The sequence below is a fragment of the Pan troglodytes genome, chromosome 3, assembly GCF_028858775.2.
Source record: "Pan troglodytes isolate AG18354 chromosome 3, NHGRI_mPanTro3-v2.0_pri, whole genome shotgun sequence".
NCBI classification, from domain to species: Eukaryota; Metazoa; Chordata; class Mammalia; order Primates; family Hominidae; genus Pan; species Pan troglodytes.
The window spans coordinates 116,145,600-116,166,842 of record NC_072401.2 but is presented as its reverse complement, the minus strand read 5'-3'; the positions used below and the strand labels follow the sequence as shown (position 1 = coordinate 116,166,842).

General features: G+C 35.4%; 1 protein-coding gene and 1 non-coding gene across 2 annotated transcripts in view; both read right to left on the bottom strand.

Annotated features, from left to right (window-relative positions):
* Nucleotides 1–21,243, bottom strand: part of UGT8 (UDP glycosyltransferase 8) — an 85,754-nt gene that overhangs the window by 2,834 nt on the left and 61,677 nt on the right. Inside the window, exons 3-5 of the mRNA XM_001146803.7 lie at nt 10,888–11,030; nt 9,282–9,358; nt 6,741–6,960 (exon numbers count right to left, since the gene is read on the bottom strand). Of these exons, the coding sequence (XP_001146803.2) occupies nt 6,741–6,960; nt 9,282–9,358; nt 10,888–11,030 (440 nt within the window). The remainder of the gene's footprint in view (nt 1–6,740; nt 6,961–9,281; nt 9,359–10,887; nt 11,031–21,243) is intronic.
* Nucleotides 18,138–18,232, bottom strand: MIR577 (microRNA mir-577). The gene has a single exon (NR_035918.1). It is a non-coding gene; the product is annotated as a microRNA mir-577 (primary transcript).

Below are 21,243 nucleotides of genomic sequence, written 5' to 3'. Positions count from 1 at the left end.
GTTATATGCAGTATATATGTATAGGTAATGTATGCATGTATATATGTATAAAGAAAACACCCTCTTAAATGATTAAAAGACCATGGAAAATGGGGAATCACAAAGTGATAAAATATAAGCATTTTATTTTAATCTAAAAACATGTGACTGCACATTCATGTGCCAATCTTTGACAAACGGCTAAATCCCCCTTGCATGAATTCATGACTGAAGTTTGTATTGTTTAGACATAAGAAATAATTTCCACCTCGAGAGATACAAAATCTATCATGGAGGATATAGCACTACTGAGTTGTGCATTATAGAGGAACAAAAGATTGGACATGTGTGAAGACTTGATAAATCAAGAGAAGAGCATAAACTAAATCATAAAAGTGGGAGACTGAGAATATGCCCAGAACAAATTCATTTGGAAAAAGTATGAAGTTTGGTTAGAAATTAGATTGGAAAAAGATGAGTCTTCCCCATGGGTATTCTGAATGACAAGATATAATAGCTTCTTTCTTAGAACCAAAGAGCCATTATATCAGGGAGACTGGCTGTTAAAGCAGAGGGAAGATGCTCGTGATGGAAAGTCCGTTAAAAAGACCTCAATAATGACCAATGAGAGACTGACTAAAAAATTGGTGGTGGGATTAGACAGATAAAGGGAAGGGAAATGGTGTAGTAGAAGAGTTGGCAGGAGTTGGTAAGAGTGTGGATTAAATGTGAAGGGAAAGGGAGAGATCATATGTAACTGCAATGTTTCCAGCTTGAATGACTCACATGGCAGAGTTAATTAACAGGACACAGTAACACAGAACATGGGACATGCTGCTGGAAATGATTACAGTTTGGGATGTAATGAAAGGAAAGGTCAAGAGAGCCACTAGAAATGTGAGGATGGAGCTATAAGATTACAAAGCCCAGTGAAAAATCTACTCAGATATTTATGAGTTGATTTGATGAGCCTTTATTTTTTATGATTTCACTCTAGACCTAAACATTAAGTTTTAACAATTATGCAAACAAATTGAGAGGCAGTGAACAGAAGGTTGTTAGGAGTGAGAGAAAAAACAAATGAAGGCTATTACATAAGAGTATGTAATCAACAGGCACATTTTCTCTCTCATCAATGCCTCATAAGAAAATTACGACCAAATAATAAATCTAGTTGTATTAAAAGTACAAAAACCTCACCAAATATTAAAAGGCCATCCTCAGTTGCTTTGTAATTTATCATAGTTTCTAACTGATGGAAAAAGGGAAACTAGAAAGTTTCTACTACTCCATTTTATGAGAAAATGCTTATGGGGCAAAGGAGTATCTTTAAAATACAAAAATGAAACGTGACATCTTAGAAAATAAAATCCAATCTTTTATTTTAACAAAGATGGAAAAGAAGGATAAAAACAATCTTAAGTCTTCAGGTACCTTAATGTCACTGTGTATATAACCCTTTCTCTAGTGATGATTAAACAGATTAAACAGATGCTTTAATGGGAAATCTGACTTCTTGTACTCTTGAATAAATTATTAACTCATACGGAACTCCAATATATTTACTTGGTCCTAGATCACTAATTATCAGAAAAGCTCTTGACATCTGACTCAGCTTATCTGAACAGGGACTTTCATTGGTCAGACTCTTAGTCCCACCTAGGAGTAGACTTATAAAGCTGGATTGCTTACTAACCGATTTCATTTTGTATGACTATTCTGTTCAGAGGAGGTCCATGGATCAACTGGAAAGGAATATTGGAGAACTCACAGATAAATTTTTGAGGGGCAGGTATTTTCCATGCTGAAACTGGTCTCAAATTTAATGTAGTGGCATTGTCCCATGAGCATAGTTTATTTTACAACTCAAAATTCCTTCCAGTAAGAATATGAATATTGCAAAAAAATAGTGTGATTAAAATGGTCACTCCAGACACCTCTAAGTTATTCCAAGAGATCTCTTAGATAAAGCCCCTTTTAATAAAACAATTACCTTGTAAGGGGCTCACATGTACATTAAATTTTACAAAAGTATAAATATCTTCTATTAAAAGTTGACCACAGGTTGGATATGTGCGAAGTTAATAATGATCGATTCTCCATCTTTCTTTCTAACTTATTTTGTAATAATAAAAGCTCCAGACTCAAAAGAATCCTCCCAAACAAACAAAAAAGCAATAGGCCTTTATTAAATGAATCCAAAGCATTAGGAAACAGAGATGTAAGATGTGTAATTTTACTTAAGTTGTGGATTAATACAAGGAATACTTTTTGGGGTTTTTGTTGTTATTTCTTCTAAAAGAAAATGGAATACATGTGCAGAATGTGCAGGTTTGTTACATAGGTATACATGTGCCATGGTGGTTTGTTGTACCTACTGACCCATCCGCTAAGTTTCCTCCCCTCACCCTCTACCCCCAACAGGCCCTGGTGTGTGTTCTTCCCCCTCTCTGTGTCCATACGTTCTCATTGTTCAAGTCCCACTTATGAGTGAGAACATGCAGTATTTGGTTTTCTGTTCCTGTGTTATGTGCTGAGGATGATGGCTTCCAGCTTCATCCATGTCCCTGGAAAGGACATTACCTCTTTCCTTTTTAATGCTGTATAGTATTCCATGGTATATATACCACATTTTATTTATCCAGTCTATCACTGATGGGCATTTGGGTTGGTTCTATGTGTTTGCTATTATAATTGGATTGCAATAAACATACGTGTGCTTGTGTCTTTATAGCGGAATGATTTATATTCCTTTGAGTATATACCCAGTACTGGGATTGCTGGGTCAAATGGTATTTCTGGTTCTAGATCCTTGAGGAATAGCCATGCTGTCTTCCACAATGGTTAAACTAATTTACATTCCCACCAACAGCATAAAGCGTTCCTATTTCTCCACAGCCTCACCAGCACCTATTGTTTCCTGACTTTTTAATAATCACCATTCTGACTGGTGTGAGATGATATCTCACTGTGGTTTTGATTTGCATTTCTCTGATGATCAGTGATGTTAAGCTTTTTTACATATGTTTTTTGGCCACGTAAGTGTCTTCTTTTGAGAAGTGTCTGTTCATATCCTTTGCCCATTTTTTGATGGGTTTGTTTACTTCTTGTAAATATGTTTAAGTTCCCTGTAAATTCTGGATATTAGACCTTTGTCAGATGGGTAGATTGCAAAAATTTTCTCCCATTCTGTAGGTTGCCTTTCACTCTGATGATAGTTTCTTTTGCTGTGCAGAAACTTTAGTTTAATGAAACCCCATTTGTCAATTTTGGCTTTTGTTGCAACTGCTTTTGGTGTTTTAGTCATGAAGTCTTTGCCCATGCCTATGTCCTGAATGGTATTGCTTAGGTTTTCTTCTAGGGTTTTTATGGTTTGGGGTTTTACATTTAAGTCTTTAATCCATCTTGAGTTAATTTTTGTATAAAGTGTAAGGAAGGGGTCCAGTTTCAGTTTTCTGCATATGGCTAGCCAGTTTTCTCAGCACCATTTACTGAATAGGAGATCCTTTCCCCATTGCTTGTTTTTGGCAGGTTTGTAGAAGATCAGATGGTTGTAGATGTGTGGTGTAATTTCTGAGGTCTCTGTTCTGCTCCATTGGTCTATATGTCTGTTTTGGTACCAGTACCATGCTATTTTAGTTACTGCAATCTTGTAGTATAGTTTGAAGTCAGGTAGCGTAATGCCTCCAGCTTTGTTTTTTTGTTTTTGGTTGGTTGTTTTTGCTTAGGATTGTCTTGGCTATAGGGGGTCTTCTTTGATTCCATATGAAATTTAAAATAGTTTTCTCTAATTCTGTGAATAATGTAAATGGTAGTTTGATGGGAATAGCATTCAATCTATAAATTACTTTGGGCAGTATAGCCATTTTCACAATATTCATTTTTCCTGTCCATGAGGATGGAATGTTTTCAATTTGTTTGTGCCCTCTCATTTCCTTGAGCAGTGGTTTGTAGTTCTCCTTGAAGAGGTCCTTCACATCCCTTAATAGCTGTATTCCTAGGTATTTTATTCTATTTGTAGTGATTGCTGAATGGGACTTCATTCATGATTTGGCTCTCTGCTTGCCTATTGTTGGTGTAAAAGAATGCTTGCGATTTTTGCACAGTGATTTTATATCCTGAGACTTTGCTGAAGTTCCTTTCAGTTCAATAAGTTTTGGGGCTGAGACAATGCGGTTTTCTAAATATAAAACCATGTCATCTGCAAACAGAGACAATTTGACTTCCTCTCTTCCTATTTGAATGCCCTTTATTTCTTTCTCTTGCCTGACTGCCCTGGCCAGAACTTCCAATACTACATTGAATAGGAGTGGTAAGAGAGGGCATCCTTGTCTTGTGCTGGTTTCTAAAGGGAATGCTTCCAGCCTTTGCCCATTCAGTATGATACTGGCTGTAGGTTTGTCATAAATACCTCTTATTATTTTGAGATATGTTCCATCAATACCTAGTTTATTAAGAGTTTTTTACATGAAGGGATACTGAATTTTATCAAAGGCTTTTCTGCATCTATTGAGATAATCATGTGTTTTTTTGTCTTTGGTTCTCTTTATGTGATAGATTACCTTATAGATTTACATATGTTGAACCAGCCTTGCATCCCAGGGATGAAACCAACTTGATCATAGTGAATAAGCTTTTTTTTTGAGACAGAGTCTTGCTCTGTCGCCCAGGCTGGAGTGCAGTGGTGCAATCTCGGCTCACTGTAAGTTCCGCCTCCCAGGTTCACGCCATTCTCCTGCCTCAGCCTACCCAGTAGCTGGGACTACAGGTGCCCACCACCACGCCCGGCTAATTTTTTGTATTTTTAGTAGAGATGGGGTTTCACCATGTTAGCCAGGATGGTCTCGATCTCCTGACCTTGTGATCCACCCGCCTCATGCTGCTAGATTCGGTTTGCCAGTATTTTATTGAAGATTTTCACATTGATGTTCATCAGCGATATTGGCCTGAAGTTTTCTTTTTTTGTTGTGTCTCTTCCCAGTTTTGGTATCAGGATAATGCTGGCTTCATAAAACGAATACTTCTTTTACAGTATTAGTTACTTGGTTTAAACTAGAATATCTCGGACACAATATTAGTGAGGCAAACTAATATTTTCAATAATTATCACCTGTTAAATGTGAAATATTATCACATTTGAAACAAAGAAAGATAAGTGACTTCAGTTTATATAATGACTTTTAGCAAAGGACATGCTACACAAATCACTGGCATTTTTACATTGACTAAGACATCTTTCTATGCACAAAATCCTTTCAGTTAAATATTTAAGGTTTTCAAGTTACATGCAGTTAACTCATTATCTGATATGCATACTTTTGGGAATGATATAAATTTATTCACTGCATTGAATAATTCTTAAATTAAGCACTTACATGTCTTCAATATTCTATAGCTGGAATTTCATTGCCATGTGACCTAAGATTGCAACCTGTTCTTCCTCTGATTCAGCCTGGTTCATGCCTCGCAAAACACAGCTGGACTAACTTCCTGTGAATAACCTAGATTTTTGCTCTTTCCTTTTTATCTGAGCCAATTTCAGCAGTTCTGCAACTGTTTCCCCATAATTCTACTTAGGGCTATATTTTACAAACTTTCCTGAAAGACTGCAGATAGATACATACATACACACACATATATGATACATGTATGATGTATATGTATGTGTGCATATATATATATATATATATGAAATAACATCATGTTTTGAAAAGCACACCTTTAAAGAAAAACTATAGATAACAGAAGAAGGGATATACTTAGGCAACCCTAGTTATGGAACACATTGCTCCAATGGCAGAGCTGTATCCGACACTGGATCCTTTAAGAGTCCAGAGCATGAAGGTGACCCCTGAGCTCACATAAAGGCAGCATAATGAACTTCAGTTGAATTCAGCATTTTATATGCAAGCTGCATCCTTTTATATGAAATAATTTTTCTTATTATTGGTTGTTCCTTAGAATGTGGCAGTGTTTCTCAAGTGTTTCTCAGTGTTAAGCCATATCCCCTAGGCATAAAAAGAAAAAGCTTATACGCTTCTAATATTTAATGCTATTGGAAATGCAAGGTAAATTAAATATAATTTCTACAAATGAAGAAAACTGCTGCTTTGTTTTAAAACTACACAGGCCAGTTCTTCACCCTTTGAGACTCATTGGTGAACTAGCTTAACTCAGGACCCATCAATAATTTAAAAAGCAAAATAAAGATTCTGCTTCATCATTCACCTGAGTAAATAAATCTCCGTATTTCTGCAATACTCAGTGCTAGGGAAACCCAGCAACACCAGGCTTATCATGCAGTACAAAGAACACTGTCTCGGGAATCAGACAGTCCTGGCTTCTAATTTCAACTACAATTGCTGTGTAAGCCAAATTACTTAAGTTCTATGAATATCAAGTGCCTTGCCTCTATAATGTGGATAATAAAAACTGTGATATACAGCTGTTATAAGTATGAAAATGAAATAAAGCACATAACATTTGACACAATGTAGATATCCAAAGATTGTTCCCATTGCAGTTTCTCCCTGTTTGGAAGATCCTTGTAGAATATTATCTGGTGTCATAACATGGCTGGTCAAATGACTGCTGTTTTCATTTTCTAAATAATAGAAAACATGCACAAAGTATTATCACAGGAATCTAAAGGATATTTCCATAATTTGATAATTTATTGACAATCTATTGAAATTAATTGGCTACTGACAATATACTGTGGTATGTACATTCATCAGCTTTAATGTTAATTGAAACCTTACCTGGGATTATTGATAACCTTCACTAGTGCTTCATAGAGCTCTTTTTCAGTAACTGTCTTCCATTCTAGCAATATCCCCATGCCTTTTGCTTGTACTCTGGTCATAGTATCATAATGGTCTCCAAAGAGTGGAATTCCCACTACAGGCACACCATGATACATAGTTTCAAAAATACTGTTCAAACCACCATGGCTCAGGAAGGCTTTAATCTTTGAATGCCCTGAAGAAAGATGAAAAAGAAAACAACTTACAACATTATTACTCTACAGAAGAGATTTTCCCAGAAATTCATTAAAAATCGACACTACAGTAAACATGCATTTCAGATAAAGGATTCCTAAAGGTGTAATTTCACTGATTCCTGCTCTACACCAATTAAAATATTTGTTATATACATAATTGTCAGATTTTGATATATCAATTAAAAGCCATTTTTAAGTAGTTGAAATGTATATTACTATTTTTAACACAAACATTGCATGACTAACAACACATATTTAAATGGCCAATAATTATTATGAAGCCAATGAAAGCAAGAAATGCCAAACAATACCAGAGTGAAAAAACAGACATCTACTTTCTGGCTACTCAAATGTTTATCAATATTAAAGTCAAAAGCACTTTTTAAAAAAAAAGTAAAAAAGGGCTGGATTCCACAAGTCCATGAAGAGTTTGTGTGCTTCTCCAAAAAGAAATGTTGTAATCACTATTTACAACACTCATGTTCTATCAGCATTAATATTTCACAATTTTAAGGTTTAATTTTACATTTATGTGCTCAAACATGTAGAGGTAAACATTTATAATCATTTATAAGACATGAGACATCACATAACATTTAGTTGTTATAGGAATAAAAGAGATAATTTGTCAAAATTAATATGGAAGTTCAAAACCTAGATTTATTCTCCTGGTAAATGGCCTACATTTCTATAAAAGGGATCAAAAGTTGTCATAAGAGTTGTAAAAACAAAACAAAACAAAAACATTGTACTTAGGATATATGTTATTGGCCAGAAAGAAATTATAGCTAGCTGAAATGTCGATCTTTTAAAATACACATGTGCCAGGTACAAAATTAATATGTATGGGAACCATGGTCTCAATGGTGCTCCCAGAGCTCTTCCATTCTGAAGATTGGTGGAATTGGTTAGTCAGTGTCTCTAGCCCTTACCCACAAGTGGCTTTTCTGACTCTTAGGTCCAACTAAAGGATCTGCCCTAGAAGTGGATTTCAAACTTTATTTTTAGCAAAAACCCCTCTCTTTGAACAAAACCTACCACCAAACCCAACAGTCAAATAAAGCAGAGCTGCTGTGTAAAGAGGAGGGACGGCTACAAGGGGAGGGGAAAGACATTGATTTGGTTCCTACTTCTCATCCTGGAAGAATCTTTTGATCATAGTTAGAAGCTATTAGAGGACTCACAAGGATCGTGCCTATTGTTAAAAAAGATACTAATCTTGAAAAAGTCAGAGTTCTGACACTGAGAAGCCTAGAGCAGCTATGGACTTGAGGAGAGTTTTCAGGCATGGACCTTGCAGTAGAGCCTCACAGTCAAAAAAAAGAAAAAAAGAAAAAAAAAAACAATAAGAAATGGAAAACCCACACACAATAAAAGTTTAGATGTTCATACATAACAGTGTCACACTGTCGCACTGAAATAGTTGATAGGTTATCTCACTTAAACTTCCTGCTTCTTTCCTATCTTCTAAGGAATCTAAGTCATAATAGTAAAGCCATAAAAGATTTAAAAATAAAAAAATACAAGGATCAAGAAAGGTAAATTGCCTTGTATTCTTTTTTCTTCAGTTTTAGCATTTATAGAATAGTATTATAATAAACTAGATGAAAATAAATTATATACATAAATAAAATTCTTTACTGGTTTTTAGTTAAATTTAGTTAAAAAACTAATTTAGTTAAAAAACACACTTAAAAGATACGCATATACTAATTACTATTTTAATTTTGAGAATCAAAATCCCCAAGATTAAATAATATAAAATGCTTCAAAAATGCCCAATGATTTAGGACTAAACAGAGCAGATAAACCAGTTAAATTTAAAATAAATTGACTGTTCTCGTGGTCTTCTGCTTCTCTTTGGTTTCAGACAAATGAATAACTTCTAATTTCTCTTGGTTCTCAGACCATCTGTAATAAACCTGTAACCTAAATCTACATTCTTATTGTTTTAACTGTTCTACTTTCATCTGATTACTCTAATTAGGTATAATCTTATTCACTACTAATTTATATAGTTCATTAAGTACATAATTTCCAGATAATTAAAATTGATGGCTGGTCTAAAAATTTTGATATAGAGGCCCAAAGGTTTACATTTTACAAACTGTTTTCCAATAAATAAAGACTTAAAATTTTGGCCTCAAATTTAAGACTTGAGATACTGGATAAAAAACATAATAACTCTACCATATACTACACACATACCGTATGAACCTCTCAAGTAAAAAAAAAAAAAGTCACATTTATGTAATTAACACCTAACAGCCAAGTAAGTAACCACACATCATTGACTTACCAAGCAGGTCATTTTGTGGTAACCATTCTATGAGTTTAGTGTTGTTTCCTAGATTCTTTGGTTTGGGTCCAGAAAACCTAAAATGTACACCAGGCAATTAGTCTTTTAAAAATCAAACCTTACTCATAGTATGGGCTCTCTGATTAAATTATGAGATTTAAAATAAATGTTTGATGATCTTTTGTTGTTATTCTTAAGAATGAAACCATGCTTTGGTAACAACAAATATTTGATTAAGTTTCTTTTTAATAAAAACTTTCACTGGTTGGAGGAAAAACAAGAAATAATTTGCTTACATAGAGATCTATTTTCCATTGGTCCCTCACGCCTATACACATACAGAGATGGGAAAAACAAACAAACAACAAACAAATAAACCTACACTAGAAGTTATTCCCCACAAACAGCCAGAAGCTGGAACAAGAAGGGGCAGGGAGAGCTGCCACTGCTATGGCAGTCAATATCCCTAAATCCTTAACACCCTGAGTCTGAGGGAAGGCACAAGTATTGAAAAAAATCAGAAAGTTCTCTTTTTTAGCTTCACCAGAAATAAAAGTTTTGTGGGGCAAAGCACATAATTAGGTTGTTTCCTGCCTGATCTTTAAAAGATAAAACATAAATATGCTTAACAACTAAGAGGGTGACAAAAGAGTCTGAATGGAGTAGACATAAACTGTCCTAAATGAAGCAGAAGAGGTACTTTCTGGGGTTAAGCCTAACAGAGGAAAGCCAATGGGACTGGAATCTAAAGGGAAAAGTCCTGAACAGTTAGAATAAAATAAATATCATTGCATAGTTCAGCCAGGAGAAGTGGGAGCTAATCCTTACTCATTTGTTACAAAGGGAAAATCTCTATTACTCAAAGCCTACTTGCAATGGCTTAAGGGGCACTTTCTTCTACTCATGGTAGTAACTATGGGACCAACGTTGTATCCCTAGAGTTCAACAGTGGTAGTACGTGCTCAATAAATACACGCTAAATAAAGTGTTCACGTCTGATTTTTCAGCATTGGGCTGGAAATTCCAAAGACAGTCATGTGCTGGCAATGCCTTCCAAAAGAAGCTGAGGTCAATCTGTGGTTCTGTCTTAAACTGTGTTAAATGGTAAGTGATTGTGTTTTTAAAGGTCAGGTTTCTTAAATAAAATAAATCAAAAACATAATGTAAAGGAGACAAAGTGGGAGCCCAGAGTCCACGGTATTTTAGGTATTCGTTAATCCATCATTTTCTTCCTCATTTCAAAACTGATTTGAAGGAGTATATAAAAAGTCATGCAATTAAAACTAATTTTTAAAATCATAATAAATAATAAAAGAGTAAACGAGGGTAGAACTCTGAGGGAAACGTAAGTATGCAACTGACACAAGGAAAAGTCATTCTGAATCATATCTTCTTTCTGTGCTATAGGTCAGAGGTTTCTTTATCCATCATAGAGGCTTACGAATTAATTCCTAGATTTCAACACGCTAAGAAACAAAATGAAAGTCAAGGGCATCTTGCTAATCTTCTCAGGGAAACAATGTGCTGTGCTTTACTGGGACCTGTGGACTAAACAAGGAGATATTGATTGTCAATAGCAAAGAAACAATCTACATTATTACCTTACCTCCAAATCACTTTTTGAGGCAATCTCCCCAGAGCTCCTGCCAGTTTGTTAGCAATGTCTTCTGACAGATACTTGACACCAGCTCCAAAAGACACCAAGACAAAGCCATGTTCATTAGCACCATTTACCCATCTTTGGAGATCCTGTAAATCAAAACATGGCAGTAAGTTTTACGAAGACCAATGTAGTTTATAATTGGTGTTATTAACAGCCCAGTTAAAAAAAAACCTTTTAAGTAATTTTCTTAAACAATTAGAAAGTAAAGAAAAGGATATGATATTTTCTTCTAAATAACTGCTTTTGTTTACAACATTTCATCTGATAATGCTAACTGAAATGAGGACATGTGGTTTATTTGGTAAGATCAATAAGTAACAAAAACAACTTAAAAATCAGTAAAGGCTTAAAATCTCAGAAAAAGGGCAAAAATTGGAAATGACAACTGATGCATGTTCAGAAAAAAATTTGTATGCAGACACAAGCAAAAGATGTGGATTAAACATATGAAAAATCAATCATACTGGCAAAAATTTGTTAATGCATCATTTACAAATTTTTGCCAGTATGAATGATTTGTGTTGAAAATCAAAGCAGTTCATTTTAAGAAATACCACCCTTACTTCATTTTATTCTATAGGCACAAGCTTGTTTTTAGTGATGTCATCCTTTGAATAAATCTTTGCCAAAGACACCCAGCTTCAGTTTCCCATAGGAAAACAAATAGAGCCACGGCACGTTGAGGAACACATTAATTCCACTGTAAGAATGACACACTTGCTGTGCAATGATGACTCCTATGCCATAATGCAGTCATGAAAGCAGAAGCCTGACCCATTCTGTGTTCATAATGTGTAGAGTGAGCTGCCACAGTTATATCTCATAGACCCTGCAGGTCTCTAGCTCAGGAAGAGTTATTGCCATGGCTGTGTCAGCCATGCTTCTGCATTTGGCACCACTTTGTAGCATAACGTGATTTGTAGCTAAGGAGTACTGCACAATAAGAAGTATCATCACGGCCAGGCATGGTGGCTCATGCCTGTAATCCCAGCACTTTGGGAGGCCAAGGCAGGCGCATCATGAGGTCAGGAGATGGAGACTATCCTGGCTAACATGATGAAACCCCGTCTCTGCTAAAAATACAAAAAAAAAAAAAAATTAGCTGGGCGTGGTGGCGGGCACCCGTATTCCCAGCTACTCGAGAGGCTGAGGCAGGAGAACCTGGGAGGCGGAGCTTGCAATGAGCCAAGATTGTGCCACTGCACTCCAGCCTGGGCGACAGAGCGAGATTCTGTCTCAAAAAAAAAAAAAAGCATGGTCACAATGGCATCACTGCACAGCTTAATTAAGTATTTAATGGAACATTAAGCCTATGTTTTCCTTCCTTTCCCTTTTTCCCTTTTCTATTCATTTTATCACCTAAAGAGATCTGTATTAACTTTCTCTATTGTACTCAGCAGGGGACAGAGAGACCACATTTTGTCCCTCAAAAATTAGCGAATAATGTCACTGCATGACCGAGACTGATGACAGAAAGGAGGTACATCCTTCTAGCTACTGAATGAGTAAAATAGGCTACCATTATCTGGTAGGGAAGAAAACCTTACCAAAACATTGTATTTTCCAGGAAGCTCTATTTATAAATACAGATAATCCTTGACTTATGATTTTTCAACTTTATGATGCTGTGAAAGCGATACTCCTTCAGTAGAGACTGTACTTCAAATTTTGCATTTTGATCTTTTCCAAGGCTTGTCATATGCCTGGGACAGTGACAGTGAGCCGTAGCTCTTACTCAGCAATGTAATCATGAGGTTGAATGGCCAAAACACAACTGTGTACTGTCTTGGCAGATGATTTTCTCCAAGTGTAGGCTAATGGAAGTGTTCTGAGTACGTTTAAGGTAGGCTAGGCTATGACATTGGTATGTTAGGTGTATTAAACACATTTTGACTTAAAATATTTTCAACTTATGATAGGTTTATCAGGACAGAACCCCATTGTAAGTCAAAGAACATATGTATATAAAAGAAATAGAGACTATATCAATTTTGAATTAAAACTTTTATATTCTGCTACATTTACCAAGTATATGTAAGATGCTGAAAATTTAAATGTTATCCATAGATTGAAAGTAATAAACAAGAGCAGAATGATTTAAAATTGTATGTACAGTCCTAAGTTAGATGTACTTAAACATAAATGCTACACAGTAAAATCATATGAATACACATGGTGTATGTAAGCACCATATATAGCCTTTACTGATATGTGAAAGAGTAGAAAAAATTATATTCATCATATTTCCTTCAGGAAAAAATCTCAGTACTTTTAGAAGATATTATTCCACTTGGCTTAGAAGGAAGAGTGGGAACCAAGGTGACATGCAAACTCCTATTTCCTGAGTTAGAGATGAAAGGCTGGAGCAGAGATAGTGAGCAAGTGGATGCCTTACTGTCCCTCAATGTAACCCCTCCCCATGATCTCTAATCTTCAGCCTAAATTCACAGAACATTTGGTGTGATGGATGCTTTATGAGAACATTGAAGGGGTTGGATTTTGGATTCGGGTGACAAGCAGGTGATTCTGGAGTCATGAACAGATGCAAGAGTCAGAAGTTGAAGCAATCTTAAATTTGCTGAACTCACGGCAAAACTTTGAAATTGGAACTTCACGATAAGAATACTGATATCTTCCAGTGGTTTGGGAGGCCCTCAGGATATCTTAGCCATATATAAACATACGGGATTTTTTGGAATTTAAGACCCAGTTATAAAAAGCAAATTTATTTAATAACAGCTCTTAGAAAACAAACTCCATGGTAAATGTGTTCAACACACACACACGCACACACACACAAATCCTAACTCCAGAAATGTAACATTTTTACAAGTAAAAGTACTTCTACTCCTGGTCAAATACCAAATTTTAAAACTGGACTAAATAATTCATTTATAATAGCAACAAAATTCATAAAGACCTAAGAATAAACCTAACAGAAATATACCAAATATACCAAATATACATGAAGAAAACATGAAAACTTTTCTAAAGGACAAAGAAGGAAGGAAATCTGAATAAATGGGGACAATGGAACATGATGACAGAGACAATCAGCTACTGATTGAAGAAAAAATATGAGGTTCTATCACTCCTCTAGTAGAAGTCAAAGAGGGATTAAAAGTTAAATTGAATTATAATTTTTTTTTTTTTTTTTTTGAGACAGAGTCTCGCTCAGTCACCCAGGCTGGAGTGCAGTGGTGCGATCTCGGCTTACTGCAGGCTCCACCTCCTGGGTTCACGCCTTTCTCCTGGCTCAGCCTCCCGAGTAGCTGGGACTACAGGTGCCCCCACTACGCCCCGCTAATTTTTTGTATTTTTACTAGAGATGGGGTTTCACCGTGTTAGCCAGGATGGTCTTGATCTCCTGACCTCGTGATCTGCCCGTCTTGGCCTCCCAAAGTGCTGGGATTACAAGCGCAAGCCACCACGCCCAGCTTAAAAGTTAAATTGAATTATAATTTTAAAAAGACACTTTAAAAATCAACAAAATGATTAATAGACTGGCAGAAATATTACAATACATATAATAAAGGATTAACACTAAAATAAAATAGGGGGAATAAAACCACAAACACCAGAAAACCAGAAAGCACCCAATTCACAGAAGACAATTTAATGGCATAAACATGAAAAGAACCTTTGTTTCACATGAATAATCAGAGAAACAAATTCAAATTGTTTTCATATTGTCTATATAGTCTGTTTTCATATTGTCTATATCGACTGTCGATATTTAATATTTCATTAATATTTAATTCATTTTAAAGAATAGAACCTAGAATTTACCCTTTAGATTTTTTTTTTGTAATTTTCTTGTAACTGTTTTTGTTTGTTTGCTGGAAGGATAAATGTCTTTTTTAAAATGGCCTCTGGGTTTACTGTTATTAGCAAGCTTTTCGCACTTCAAGATTATCTTTTAAATGGTCCATATTTTCTTTTCATAATTTTACAGCATCATTTCTTTAATGTTTTAATCTTTTATCCAATGAGAATTTATTCTGAAGGAAAGAGTAACAATGACATCCATCTTTATTTTTAACCAAATGGTTAGCCAGTCTTGTCAACATTAGTTATTTAATATCTCATCATCTCAATTATTTGAAATGCCACCCTCACAGTCTGTTTCTGAATTCTATTCTGTTCCAATGATCTATCCATCTCTGTGCCAATACCAAAGAGTTTTATTTTACATTTTTATATTTGCAATGTTAGATTTTATTACTTTTCATTTTGGGGATTCTGTTACTCTTATACTTAGCATATTTTTAAGGACCCATCTTTTTTGGTAACTCATCAATGGCCATTTACTACCAGTACTACTACTTCTTAAGTAAGTTATGAATATTTGTGGATAAGGTACAGAATAAGCCTTCCATTTCACTCAATACAGGAATTTAGAAATTGCATCGTCTTGTACAGTAGACCAGCACTGCATGCACATTTCTCCACTAGATGGCAGGACAGGAATGGAGCGACATCTGGGCTCAACCTGCTTACATGCCCAATCCCAGACTACCTCTATGGGTACAGGGGAAAAACTGACATCTTCAAATTGAAAAGAAAATGATCACAATAAGGGACCAAATACTGAACCAGAAATCAGCAACACTCATAGGCACTCCCCTCACTATATCAGAATGAATAATTCCATTCCTATGCAACTTAAGTAACAGATATCTATCTATAAAGTAATTTTCTTTATAGCTATAATTTTCTATGTCTTTTGAAAAGACAACCTTACAATAAAAATAATCATTTTATCTTCTTGTAGGATTAAGTCATCTGTTTGAAGTCTTTTATGGCAAAAGGTAGCATAATAAGGAAATATGGATAATATACATTCTATTTCCTATAATCAGATGCTATATGTTAAGTATTTGCATTTATTTTAATGATCGTGATCCGGATAGACACTGATTTGTTTCTAGTATTGCCAGATTTCTTATCCTAGAGTAATTATATACCAAATGCCTTGACTGGACCACAGGAAGAATGTAGTGAGGGGTGTGTTGTCCTCCCATGTCCCTCCATGTGGTGCTGTCCAGCTTAAGCCGGTAAAGCAGCCTGGCTCTGTGAGGCTGGAGATGGGGCAGAACAGAAGCTAAGCAATGTACCAGAGTCAGACTCGGGGAGCAACTACTCCCAAAGTACAAAATTTTCATTATTTTCAGGTAATGTTTTGATATTAGGGATGTCAAACAATGGAAGATGGTGAAAAAATATTCAAAGAAGTGGAAAGCAAGATCTTGAAACTTTTAAAGAAGACACTTATTGGGTAATGCCTTCTTAAAAATATACTCATCCCCCTATCCGAAAATAAACAATTTTTTTTTTACTCATTGTGGCCAATGTAAAACACATCCCAATGCAAGAAAATTGTAAGTAGCTTCTTAAAAAATGAGCTTCAGAAACAGTGCAAGAATAATTAAAAGTTGAACGGTGCAAGCCCACCTCCATCCTTGCTATCCTGGATTCTGAGGACATCAGAGTCTTTTAGACCTCTAGAGAGGATAAGAGGTCTGAGTTGTGGGGACACACTAAGCTGTCATGTTTGCACTCCAGATCTCTCCTGATACCAGCCTGCAACCCAAGCCCACTCTTTTCTCTCCTCCAAGAATGGGAGCCTTGAGAAGGGGCCAGCACAGTAGAGAAACCTATAACACTGCATCCTTTGTTGGCCCCATCCATTCTGAGGAAAAGAATGCCTGGACTGTGAGAGAATCCTACACAGAGATGATAATGGGAGATGAGGGGGGTGGGTGTTGGAGTTCCTTTTCTTATTCCCAACACCAACATCAATAGGCCTCTTTTCCCATTTAATGTTTCTGATACAAAGAATGCTCTGCTTTGATCAGGTGGGTTGCAAAGAATTTCATTCTGCAAAATTTAGTAGGTAAAATGATAGTGAACATTTTGACAGCAAATGCTCTTAAAAAAATCTTGGGATATCAAATGTGATCTCTGACTACTGCTAATATAGTTAACCAAGACTTATTAAACAACAACAACAACAAACAACACTGAAAATATAAAGGTCACCATTCAAAATAAAAATGCACCAATCATTGTTTTCACTGATTTGTTTGGCAAGAGGCTTGCTTCAAACCTCAATTCCACAATTTGCTGTATGATCTTAATGATGCCACCTATTCTCTCTGAGGCCCAGCTTCCTCATCTCTAAAAACACTTATGATACTTTACAAGTACATTGCAGAGATTAAATGAGATTAAATATATAAAAGTGCTTTGTCAACTAAAAATTATGCTGTTCTCTTCCCTGGCCATGAGACCTGATAAGTAATATACAGATTATGGACTGAAATGATATCCACATTGAGAAAAGGGGAAAAAAAAGGTCATTCTGCACCAAGATATTTTCTCTCAGTTGTATTTGTTCACTATGTTTTGGATTTTTCAGAATAAAGCTGTTTAAAATACATAAATGAAAAGTTGTACCAAAAATGTTCACATGCAGCATCAAATCTAGTTTTCAGTTTTTCAGAAAACTCAAATGATTTCCCAGATCATCTAGAAGGGTATAAACTACAATTACCCTACAGAAGCAATAGAGAGATCAACGTCAAGGCAATGGTTCTATTTTTAAAATCTCAAAAGATGGCTTCAACACAGTGAAAGTTCAGGAGAATGAAATAAGCACCCAGAAGGGTGTATTCATTTCCACTGAGATTCTGCAGTATCGGTTTTTCTTCATTGTGAGCTTGATTAATTTTGCCAGTACAGTTACAATTAAAATAAGTAAGCAAAATTTGAAACCCTGATTTGACTTTGAAAAGTTAAATTTTCAAGGTTCTTAAGACCTTCAAGGAACTGAACACAAGCAGCAGGGACATCCCGAGGATATGATGATGGCAAGGTACTGAGGAGATATGGAAAGTAACCACGAGATAGAAAAAAAGGACAGAAATAATAAACGGAGGTGAAACTCTCACCAGAAAAAAAAAAATCACTACGGAAATGACATCTAAATCTTTCTTATGTTACAAAAGAAAATTGATTAATGGACTTGGAAACCCACTTAATTTGCTGGGTCACTATTTGATAAATGATTATTTGATAGCCATGACCAGCTGCTATGTACCATATGTGACACTTGGGACATATCAAAGAATAAATAAACAAAATGTTCTGTCTTCAGAGAGTTTATATTTTTTAATGAGGCTGTACCTACAGTAAGTAGATATGGGGAAATGAAGAGCAGATAAAGTATTGAAACCTGGCCTCAGATTCATCAGGTACCAATATTTTATCTACTCTTCACTCCCCCAAATACAGCCTGCCTTGGGTGCCTGAAACTTCCCCCTCAGGTCACAGTTATTTACCAAGATCACAACAAAGTAGCTCCTCTATTGTTCTCCCATGTGAGACCTGTTCTTTCAACAGGGCACCTACCACACTTCTTGTAGCATGTGAGTTTCTTCACAAGACTTTTCTTCTCCTAGGTGTAAGATGCAGTAGGTGCTCAGTACTTATTTCTTTTAATAAATCAAGAAAGCTAATAGTAATCTAAGTCTTTGAAAGGATAAACAGCAAGTACACTGCTTTATTTTGCCATTCGGTTAACAGGATAAATAACACTGTCTTTTCCCTAGAACTTAAAACAAATTATTGAGCACTTTAAAGAAATGTCTCCTTTCAAAAATCAAGCTTAGCTACTAAATTATGTGACCTACATAAACAAAAGAAAGGCAGTCTTGCTAGCTAATCTGTCTGCCTTTCTTTCCAGAAAAAAAACAAAACAAAAAGAAAACACCCAATTTTTTTCATGATAATCAGTATTATGCCATAAAGACACAGAGACTGATGAGAAATATTTACATAGCTTCCAATTCTGACTACCAAGTAAAATTAGTAATGTGACAGCAAAGAAGTCTTGTACGTAACACCTTAATCAAATGATTAAAGTGGACATCATCAATAATGAAGCAAGTCAAAATCACGTACCACCTAACCAGATGCAACATGCAGAATATAGCATCCCTTCTGTGATATTCCTGTAAGGATGCAAAACCTGAATCCAATTATGAGGAACAAATGATAAACCCAAATTGAGGGACATTCTATACAACAGGCCGATATCCTTCAACAACATCAAAATAATGAGAATCTAAGAAACACTGAATAAGTGTTCAAGAAGAAGGAGCCTAAAGACATAGCAAATAAAGGCCACTGATAATTCTGAACTGGATCCTTTCCTTATTAAGGACATTATTAGTGGCTCTCACAAAACTTCATTGAGGTGTAAAACTTAGATGGTAGTAATATATCATTGTTAATTTCCTTATTTTTATGGTTTGTATTGTGATTATGCAGAAAAATGCCCTCGTGTGCACAAAATATATATCAATGTTTTGGAGGGTGACAGGGTATCATATAGAAATCTTATTGTCATATGGTTCTGGTAAAAAAAATAACTTTGAACTGAGTTTGCAAATTTCCTGCAGACTTAATATTGTTTTAAAAATAATGTATTTGGGGATTGTTATATTACAAAAGAAAAATTAAATAAAAAAAGACAGCTTTCAATTTAACAATTCCACATGAGAAACATGGTTTACTATCAACAAGCATTACCACCAAGTAACAAACACCACCACCTAGAATAAGCCCCGTAACCAATAATCTTTGTTTCAAAACAACTTATGTGGACTTCTTTTTGTCTCTAAAAGCTTCCCCTTACTCCAAACCCCTCACAGATGCATCCATGGTCTGCAACAGCATGCATATCCAGCATTGCAGACCCTTGCTATTCCCAAATAAACTGTTTTAGAGAAAAAACACACAAAACAAACAAAAACAAATATCCCAGGATTCTGGATGATGCAAACTAAATAAATAAAAGTTTATTGTGGAAAAATCTAGATAATCGATTAATTTTAATTTTTAAATTTAAACTTCCCTCCATCAATTTCAGCATCTAAATAACATAATAAGCTGCAAATTACTTTACAAAAAAAAAAAAAAACTAGGTACCGGGAATTGATAAGTGGTCTATTTTGTAAAAACAATGTAGGGAAATATAAATTATCAGTCATACTTGAAAATTATAAAGCCATTGCAAAAGACATAGGAATTATATATTCCCATAAACAGCTAAATTAGTATTTCCAGTACCACATGTGTTTTCAGAAAGTCTCCATCAAGAGGTGCTACGTCCACACTGTATAAACTTGGGCAGGTAAGCTTTGGCTGACTCGTGACTTCTCTGGTCAACTGATTACAGAAGAAGTAATCCTATGTGAGTTCTAAGGTTAGATCATAACAAAAGATACACTTGACACCTACTTCTCTCTCTCTTGCAAAACGCACCCTTCTTTTCCAAACACTACGCCATATCAGTAAAGAAGGCAACATGAAGACAAGGGAAGGTGTTGTAGCTACTAGCTCAACTAAAGTCTCAGCCAACAGCTAATTTTAACTGCCAAACATGAGACTGAACAAGCCTGAGGATGATTCCAGCCTCTAGCTCTCAAGTGTTCTAGCTGATTCCCCAGACAGTATAGAGCACAGAAAAGTTGTTCCTGCTATTCTGTCTGAATTCCTCACCTGTAGGTATAATAGGTGGTTGCTTAAACGTTACTAGGGTAGATTTTGCAGCTCTAGGGGCTGAAATGTCTCTAATGCATCTTCATTTGGTTTCTTTCTCAAGAGTCATAAATGGAATCTGAAAAACAGCACTAAGAGATCCACATGAGGTCCCTAACATTTTTTTTTCTCATAAAGATCAGGGAGAATAGAATATAACCAACAGTCACTGAATACCTACTTTGTGACTTTAAACACATTAAGTTATCTCTTCTAAGAAAATACGAGAGTGGATAAAGTTGAGGCCAATAATACCAAATAACCTACTTCTAATCCATTAACCTATGGTCTTCATTAATACTCCAACAAAGAAAATGTAATACTTACTACATTTCCAAATTAATTTCCAAAATAATTCTGGTAGCTATATTCCCTTTTGAAGTCCACTGATATTACCAACAAAGACAGAGTGCAGTGCAGATCTTGTTTAACCTGCATGCATATTGATTTCATCAATAATTCAATATCAGTTAACAAACTTTTGCTGGTCACCTTCTATGTGCCAGGCACCAGGTGTCAGGAATATAAGAGAGCAAGATATGGTTTCCTCCTCAGAAGTTCATAGTCCATTTCAGATTCATGAGCTTCATTAACAGCACATTAATACTGCCTCTGCCCTATTTCCTCCCTGAAGACTGGGGAAATAAAGAGCCTGAAAATAAATAATAAATTTTCCAAAAATGCACTTATATT